This window comes from Equus quagga, chromosome 12 (assembly GCF_021613505.1).
Source record: "Equus quagga isolate Etosha38 chromosome 12, UCLA_HA_Equagga_1.0, whole genome shotgun sequence".
In the NCBI taxonomy this organism is placed as follows: domain Eukaryota; kingdom Metazoa; phylum Chordata; class Mammalia; order Perissodactyla; family Equidae; genus Equus; species Equus quagga.
Window position 1 is genome coordinate 50,769,335 of NC_060278.1, and position 9,378 is coordinate 50,778,712.

Here is a 9,378-nt window from a genome sequence, read left to right on the forward strand (position 1 = left end):
TAATTGAAGAGTCATATCTAGGCACTTCAAGGATAATTCGGACTGAACAAATGTACTACATACGACCTAGAATTAAATGTGATCCAGTCAGGCAGAAATTTCTTACTTTTATGTGTTCTTTGTCTTGCACAATAATCTAAATCAATACTACGAATAATTTTTCTAAAGGTGATATTTTAAGGTCTATATCCATATAAGGTAGATAAAAATGAGCACTGAGCTAATCATAGACGTTAAATTTATAATTAGAATGGGTCACTGCAAAGTAAGCAGTAATCCTAGGACCCATGTTGATAATTAAGGTTACCAAATTTAATATTTCTGATGCTATTCTTTAAAAACTACATATGAGATGTTTCTCTTATTCTAGGCATCTTCTTCCTCAAAATATCTTGTTATTTTAGCAGCACCAGATCCAAGATGGCGGCCAGCAGGAGGCTGATGAAGGAGCTTGAAGAAATCCGCAAATGTGGAATGAAAAACTTCCGTAACATCCAGATTGATGAAGCTAATTTATTGACTTGGCAAGGGCTTATTGTTCCTGGCAACCCTCCATATGACAATGGGACCTTCAGAATCGAAATCAACTTTCCAGCAGAGTACCCATTCAAACCACCGAAGATCACATTTAAAACAAAGATCTATCACCCGAACATTGATGAAAAGGGGCAGGTCTGTCTGCCGGTAATTAGTGCTGAAAACTGGAAGCCAGCAACCAAAACCGACCAAGTAATCCGGTCCCTCATAGCACTGGTGAACGACCCCCAGCCTGAGCGCCCGCTTCGGGCTGACCTAGCTGAAGAATACTCTAAGGACCGTAAAAAATTCTGTAAGAACGCTGAAGAGTTTACAAAGAAATATGGGGAAAAGCGACCTGTGGACTAATATCTGTCACGATTGATTCCAGCAAGTGTGAGCAGAGACCCCGAGCAGTGCATTCAGACACCCCGCAAAGCAGGACTCTGTGGAAAATTGACACGGGCCACCGCCTGGCGTTCGTTTGTGGCAGTTACTAACTTTCCACAGTTTTCTTAATCAAAAGTGGTCGAGCTACCCTGTAAAGAAAGGATTAAAAATTTAAGATGTTCTAGTTCTGCGTTCTTTGTTTTAAAAATCATTGCTTCAAATCTACTTTAAAAAAAAAAATCTTGTTATTTTAGATGAAACTTTTATTCTCCCAAATACTGACTATTATCATAGAATTGCTTTTGAGAGAAATAAAAGCTTTTTAATACTTTATTGTTTAAACAAGAGAAATTTCAAATTATTGGAAATTTCCATTATTAACAATGGCTACACGTATTGAATATTTTAAATTATAATTTTGTTCATTAATTAGTGCATTAACAAGTGTTTCTTGATTATCTATTGTAGATTGATAGTTAAGAATACCAAAATTAATATTTCCACTACTTTTATAAAACTTATATGAAATAATTCTCTTAATCCAGGCATCTTCTCCCCCAAAATATCTTGATATCTGGCAATTAATGCTGGCTCTCAACCATTATACATAGGCTCTACCGTCTGATGGTTTCAGTGTAGAGAATTTCTTAAGCAGAGGTTGTGCCTAAAAGTGTCAAAAGATCCAAGTGTCCAAAGATGGTTTAAAAAATGTCCAACTGTCCAAAAGGTCTGGGCGGAAAAAGTTTGCCCTTTTCTGACTAGCATCGTAAGTCTCGCAGCCCCACTTGTGCCATACTCAGTTGGTTGAAGAGGTCTCAAGTCAACTCAGACTCACTGAAAGAGGAACTAGACTCCAGTTTGTTTGGGGAGTGGTGAGTTCAGTGTAGAAGATCATGCAGGATGGGGGATAATGTTGAAAACATCTTTGGGAAATGCAATCTGCCAGATGAACGCATCAAAGCTGAAACCAGTATATAAGGAAAATGTTGTTTGTGAGAGCCTGTGGCCTACTTCTTATCCATTAACTAGACAGAATGGGACAGACGGGGGGTAGATGTGAACATACCAGGATAAGGTCATTGTCTGTACAATCTGGAGATGCCAGAACTACAATGATCAACATCAGTTTCATAATTTAACTCTCATGGTTGTTCACGGTGAGGATGGAGCTTTATATGAACTTCACAAGATTGGAAAGAATGATTCTGATTTAACTATTGTTTAAAGTTCTTAAGATTTAAGTAACTGGAAAGTTTTGATTGACACATAATATTTTAAAAATCTTAAAATCACATTAGAAAGCACAAAAGGGAAGAGAATTAGAGAGCATGTAGAAAGATTTCAATTATACCCTTTCATTCTGAAGACAGACAATCACGGTGTATCCACCACTGCAGTGAAACATTTGTCATAGAAACCAGAGATTATGCAGATAATATTAGTGTAAATCTAGTTTTATGCAAAGAGTTTGATAAAATGTCCCCTTTTCCAACAAAAAAAGAAAGAAAATTGATCTTGGAGAATAATGATTTGGCAGCAGAAACAAATTCTAATAAATATTAGATGAATGTTGATCCAACTCAAATATGAAAAGGAAAAATATTAACTTTTTCCAACAAGCCCTATTCTAATTTTAACCTATTGATTGTATGCATTATTAATGATTGATCATATAGTCAATCTAAAAGCTAGATTGAAATGATTTAGACTGAAATCTTCATGTGAAAGAAAACAAAATATTGTAGATAATATCAATTCCTGGAGAGTGGGCATATAAATTAAAGACAATATATATTAATGATAGAATCAGAGACACAAGCAAGACCAAGAGATCCTTACTCTGAATCCATTAAATATTGGACCCCTTAGGGCTGAATAGAGCACTGATTGCTTTTCCTATAGGGAACATAGTTTGTTATCTATCTTAAGTGGAATTTCCCAGGAAATGGATTCTGAGATAAAGATTTGGTTGCCGTGGATTAACAGGGAGTCTTCTCATGGACAACACCAGCAAGAGAATGCAGGAAGCACTGAGCAGAGCAGGAAGTGAAACTATAATGTAGTTGCTACAGAGGGCCAATCACTCCGATTTGCATGTGAAATTCCCAGTTTCAGTGCTGAATGACATGAGTTTCAGAAATACTCTTTCTCAGCCAAACCTGGACAAGGTCAGACACTTCCTTATGGAACTCTGGAACTGGCATGGGTCTTCAGAAATGTTCTCAGCTGGGGCAAGAGGACCCTGATCCATATCGACTAGACACTACATGCAAGCTAGATCTCGGAAAAGGGTATAACTTCGTGTTAGCTGCTCCCTTCTGCTGAGAACAACTTCCTAATGTCTCAAAAAGTTCAAATTCAACATGATTATCACTGATTTTACAAAAGTCCCATCCAAATCTGATTTTCTCCTGAAGAATAACACTCTACAACCTGCCTCCCCATTCAACTCCTATATTCTTGGTGGGAATGTAAGTTGATGCAGCCACTATGGAAAACAGTGTGGAGGTTCCTTAAAAAATTAAAAATAGAACTACCATATGATCCAGCAATCTCATTTCTGGGTGTATATCCAAGAAAATGAAATCAGTATCTCAAAGAGATATCTTTACTTGCATGTTCATTGTAGTATTATTCTCAATAGCCAAGATATGGGGACAACAAAAATGTTTGATGATGACAGATAGGGAAAGAAAATATATATATATATTTAATTAATATTTATCTATTCATCTGCATGTTTATATAAATATATATATATCATGTATCCATCACCTCACATTGTTACCATTTTCATATATATATAATGGAGTATTATTCAGCCTTAATAAAAAAGGAAATCCTGCATTTGTGACAATGTGGATGAACCTGAGGGACATTATGCTAAGTGAAATAAGCCAGACACAGAAAGACAAATATCGCCTGATCTGACTTATATGTGGAATCTAAAATAGCCAAACTCATAGAAGCAGAGAGTAGATTGGTGGTTGCCAGGGGCTGAGGAGATGGGGAAATGGGGACACTGTCAAAGGGTACAAAGTTTCAGTTATGCAAGGTAAATAAATTGTGAAGATAGTGACTATAGTTTACAATGCAGGATTTTTTACTTGAAAATTGCTAAGAAGTAGATCTTAAGTGCTCCCATCACGAGAGAAAGAAAGGAAGGAAGGAAGGAAAATATTAACTATGTGAGGTGATGGATATGTTAATTATCTTGATTGTGATGATTATTTCATAATGCATACATATATCAAAACATAAAGTTGTGCAACTTAAATATATACAGTTCCTTTGTTGTTGGTGCCCTCAAGTGATTCCCACTCCTACTGACCCTGTGGACAGGAGAGTTGAACCCTTTCCAGTCTTTTTGCGTCACCTTCTCACCTCCTGGTGCTCTATCAGGCAATTCTCCACTGATATTCACAGGATTTTCATGCCAATCTTTTCAGAAGTGGTGGCCAGATCCTTTTCCCAAGTCTGTCTTGTTTGGAAGTTCTGCTGAAACCTACCCACCATGGGTGACCCTGCTGCATTTGAAATCCTGGTGGACATAGCTTTCAGCATCACAGCAACACACAGTATGTCAACCAACAGATGACAGATGGGTGGTGTGGCTCCTTGATCTGGAAGCGAACCTGGGCCACAGCTGAGAGTGCCAAGTCTTAACCACCAGACCACCCAGGGTTGGCTACACAATTCCTAGCTGTCAATTATACTTCAATGACACTGAAAATAAAAAAAGACTCTTACATAATAAACTTAAGATTCCAAGAATAGTGATTCTCAACAATGCACATGAAAGAACAGAGAGATATTTTAGGAGGGCAGACATTATTAATTTAACTGCTTGAGAACCAGCCCTGATAGCCTAGTGGTGAAAGTTCAGCCCTCACCACTTTGGCAGCCCAGATTCATTTCCCTGTCGTGGAACCACACCACCAGTCTGTCAGTAGCCAAGCTGTGGCAGCAGCTCACATAGAATAACTGGAAGGACTTACGACTAGGATATATAGCTATGTGCTGGGGCTCTGGGTAAGGAAGAAAAAGAAAAGAGGAAGATTGGCAACAGATGTTAGCTCAGGGTGAATCTTTCCCTCCAAAAAAAAAAGTTCACTGTTTGAATGAAGAGTAAAAAGAATAGATATATAAATGCAAAAATCTAAAATCATTCCAAAACTTAAAAAGCAAAGTTACAGTAACTAGAGATTATGCTTATTGGTAAGTCATAGAAAAGGGCTTAATTTTGGCCTAACTGGTTTTGAATTGACTTTGTGGACCTTCTTTATCCTAATATACAAAATAATGGAGAGTGCTATTAGAAGATATTATCCATATGGTTTTAAACACTCTGTTATACTCTAATAGATGAAAATTTAAGAAACTCAGAGTACACTTGTTTATACAGCTACACTTGTATATGTCGAAATGTACTTGTGTATACCAAGATAAGTTATTATACACCACGAAACGGTTTGATTTTTAGTTTTTATAGTTAAATTTTAGTCAGCAAGCCAGAGAAAATGGATCTATCTCAAATTCTCCACTAAAATACGTATAAAAAATCATGCACAATTAAAGAAGATCATCGGGGCCGGCCCGGTGGCACAGGGGTTAAGTGTGCACGTTCCACTTCTCTGAGTCCCGGGGTTCGCCAATTCGGATGCTGGGCATGGATATGACACCGCTTGGCACACCATGCTGTGGTAGGTGTCCACATATAAAAAAGTAGAGGAAGATCTGCACGGATGTTAGCTCAGGGCCAGTCTTCCTCAGCAAAAAGAGGAAGACTGGCAGTAGTTAGCTCACAGCTAGTCTTCTTCTTCAAAAAAAAAATAATAAAAAGAAAGAAACAAATCCATCAAGAACAATTCTATTCATGAGGAAATGTCTGCTTATTGAAGCACACACTGGGATTGGCTGAGGAAACATGTTTTAAAAATGTAAAATGAATTGTATAGATGATCAGGAAATAGGAATGAGAAATCTTTGCCCAGTTTGTACATTAACTATGATTCAAAACCAAGAATTCATACAATTAAAAAAATTCAACTACTTACGCCGGATATTCTCCAGGGTAATAATAATAGTATGTAAAACCATAGGACAAATGATACACCAGGAAAAATATTTGCAACTCGTAGAGAGGTAATCCTTTTGTAATGAAGAATATCTAAAAGTAGATATAAATAAAATCCAAATATCAATGAAATTATTTGCAAGTGATACAAAAAACTATTTTGCAGCAAATGATATAAACACACTTCTTAAATATGTGAAAAGATTCTTCATTTCTATAGTAAATTAAAATGCAAAGCCAACTATACAAATCTTATTTTTTAGCTATCAGAATTACAGAGCAATAAAGGATCAGATGCTCCATGTCAAGACTGTGGGGAAACCAACATTTAGTATGTTGGTGTTTTAATGTACAATGCTTAAAATATGTGGAAAATTATAGAGTATAGGAGACACAGGGGCTCACCATCTAGATTTACCAACTTTTTACATTTCAACATATTTGCTACAGATTTTTATGTTTGTTTATCTCATAGCCTTTAGCTGCTGGGCTTTCATTGCATCTGTGGGCATCTCTTTCTGTATGAAAGGAAAATTTCACCTTCCCTATGGTGCCAACTGATATATACGTGGTGCAGGGGAGAAAGAACTATTTCCTCTACCCTCTAGGTCCTTCTGGCTGGTCTAAGAATTAAGGTGACATGAGACAGAATAGCAGGAGAAAATCAAAGTTTAATAACACGTGTATGTGGAATAAATCTAGAAAAACTGAATAACTCACCAAAATGGCTGAAGCCAGCATCTTAAATACCATCTTCAGCTCCAGACAAAGGAAAGTGTTGGGGGTGGTGGTTTTGGACTTCAAAGGGAAGGAAGGCAATTTACATGGAGATGGAAATGCAAATGTTCGACAAACAAGTATGTGCTAGGCCATCTCTAGAGAGTGTGACCTGAAAGACAGAACTTTGATAAAAATGGTCTTGCTCGTGCCTTCCTGTCTACCACACCTAGAGTTATTTACGGTGATAGCTCCTTCCCAGAACAGGCCTTCTATCTTAAATTATTTTAGAGAGTTGGGGGGAAGGTCAAAGTTTCTTTCAGAGTCTTTGGTCCTTAAAAATAATCAAGGCAAAAACACACATTTTGAGATGACCAATTCTGATCCCCGACCCTAAGGAAACTATACCTCTTTGCCATGTCAAATGTTGAGAATTCAGGCTTCTTTTATGACTTCTCTGTTTAAATTCCACTTACTTTTAAGTACCTTCCTCTTTTTTTTTAGTCAAAGAGAAAAAGGTTCTATGTCTCAGGAAATTTCAAATGGGAGACACATCATTCCCCAAATTAGTAGGGATGATTAGATGAGATCCATCTACAGGAGGGGAACAAGTTCAACCTGTCCTCATTCATCACAATAAGGATAGATGGGGGGAAAGGTACTTCATGCCTTACAGACTGTTTCTTTTCCTTAAACAAACCCAGAAAAAATAAAAAGAACTCCCATCTCTTCCTCACATTCTTAAACCCTTTGTCTATAGGATGGGGTGGATTTTTACGTTCGGCTTCAACTTTCTTGTTTCACTAGTGGAATTTGCTTGAAAAGAAAAGAAGATTTTTTTCATTTTCTGGTGTCACATGTAAACAGTACTCACCACCATTTTATATAAGGAATTTGGAGGAAAATACATAATAGCATGATAGATATTCTTGGACATATTTTAAGTGGAAGTACTCTTTGGTCAAAAGAAAGGTAGTATAGACCAGTTTTGCCCAAGAGAAACATTTCTTTTTGTTTCTGCTAATATTTTCAATTTTATAAAAACTTCCTCATCATTAATTATAAAGGGGATCTCCTTAAATTATAGATGGTAGAATTGCATGATACAAAGACATGTATAGAATATGTGATCATTTTGCTTTTTCTTTATGAAAGTCAGCATTCTCCTTTGTCCGCCTCTCCCTGCCCTCAGTTGTCTTCCACTCTGAACCCGCTGCCCAGTCACGAACGACAATCTTCTCTTTTGCTTTCTTCTGGCTCAGCATCTTTCAGCTATTTCAGCAGGGGGCTAGGTCGGAAACATGTTGAACAGTCATTAGACAGTACTAATCAAAGAAATGGCGACTGTTACGCTAAATCTATGTTAAGAGAAAATAAGTGTATTCGTCTAATTTATCTCAAGAAAACCTGCCATTAAAATAATCTGTAGCAAATATGTTTTGCTAAGTTGGTAAGTCTAGATGGTGAGTCTATGTGTCTCCTATACTCTATAATTTTCCACATATTTTAAACACTGTATGATAAAATTGTGTTAATGCTTTAGGGACACTGGCTAAGAGCTTAAATTGGACTCATGGTGCCACTGTTTAACACTTCGACACTTGCCTAATTATTTAAATTCTCTGTGATCCAAATTCCATATCTACAAAATGGGATTACACAGAACATTCTTCAAGAGGTTGTGTTGGAAATGAAATGGGTTAATCTCTGTAAAGTACTTAAGCAGCAAAAGATGGCAATGATGATGATTTTAATGAAGATGCCCACCTGAGGAGAATCAGATTATGAAGGTGGACCTTTGCCTACGTAGGTGATGAACCATTCATAAGGGAGAGCTTATGTTGAAGGTTCCAAGAAGGAAATAGCCTATCTGATCTGCCATATTGAAAACAGCCTTGGAGAGAAGACACTAGATAGGGAATCACAAATCCCCTTTACCTCACTACCTTTGTCAATATTTTATTAAATATTTTTACATATTTATTTTTCTAGATGAACATGTTCCTCTGTCTTTAGGAGACAGAATTTTTCATTTAATTTTTCAGTTCCAAAATTTAATAACCATAGACAATAGCTTCACAAGGTAACGTGTATATATAAGTGCTTTCGTATGTGTATATATATGTGAATAATACTGTGAAAATCTATCCCTTATTCTATTTCTTCCCCCACCTATGTCCCATTCCCTCCCACGCAAGTAACCACTGTTATTACTTTTTTTTTGGACATTTTTTCCTTGCGTTTCTTTATACATGTGAAAGTGAATATAATATAATATATATGTATATATAGTTCCCAAACTCCAAAAATATTATCATTAAAAAGTAGCATGTTATATTGATTATTTTATACTTTCATTGATTAACAACATACCATTGAACTCTTTCCATTTCAGTGCCTACAGAACTGGTCCATTCTTTTGTTCTTTTTTTTTTTTTTTTTTTTGAGGAAGATTAGCCAGGAGCTAACATCTGCTGCCCAGCCTCCTCTTTTTGCTGAGGAAGATTGCCCCTGAGTTAACATCTGTGCCCATCTTCCTCTACTTTTTATATGCAGGACACCTGTCACAGCATGGCTTGACAGGTGGTGTGTAGGTCCATGTCTGGGATCTGAACCAGCAAACCCTAGGCTGCCAAAGTGGAATGTGTGAACTTAACTGCTGCACCACTGGGCTGGCC

The 9,378-nt window shown here is 36.8% G+C and overlaps 1 protein-coding gene across 1 annotated transcript; it reads left to right on the forward strand.

The window, feature by feature from the left end:
• The first annotated feature begins 413 nt into the window (after nucleotides 1-413).
• On the forward strand, nucleotides 414-1,000 carry LOC124248920 (ubiquitin-conjugating enzyme E2 L3). The gene has a single exon (XM_046679573.1). The coding sequence runs from the start codon at nucleotides 421-423 to the stop codon at nucleotides 883-885; it is 465 nt and encodes a 154-aa protein (XP_046535529.1). The 5' UTR covers nucleotides 414-420; the 3' UTR covers nucleotides 886-1,000.
• Nucleotides 1,001-9,378: the final 8,378 nt, after the last annotated feature.

Coding starts and splice junctions, on each gene's coding strand:
- LOC124248920 (XM_046679573.1), top strand. CDS start 421: ATGGCGGCCAGCAGGAGGCTGATGAAGGAGCTTGAAGAAATCCGCAAA.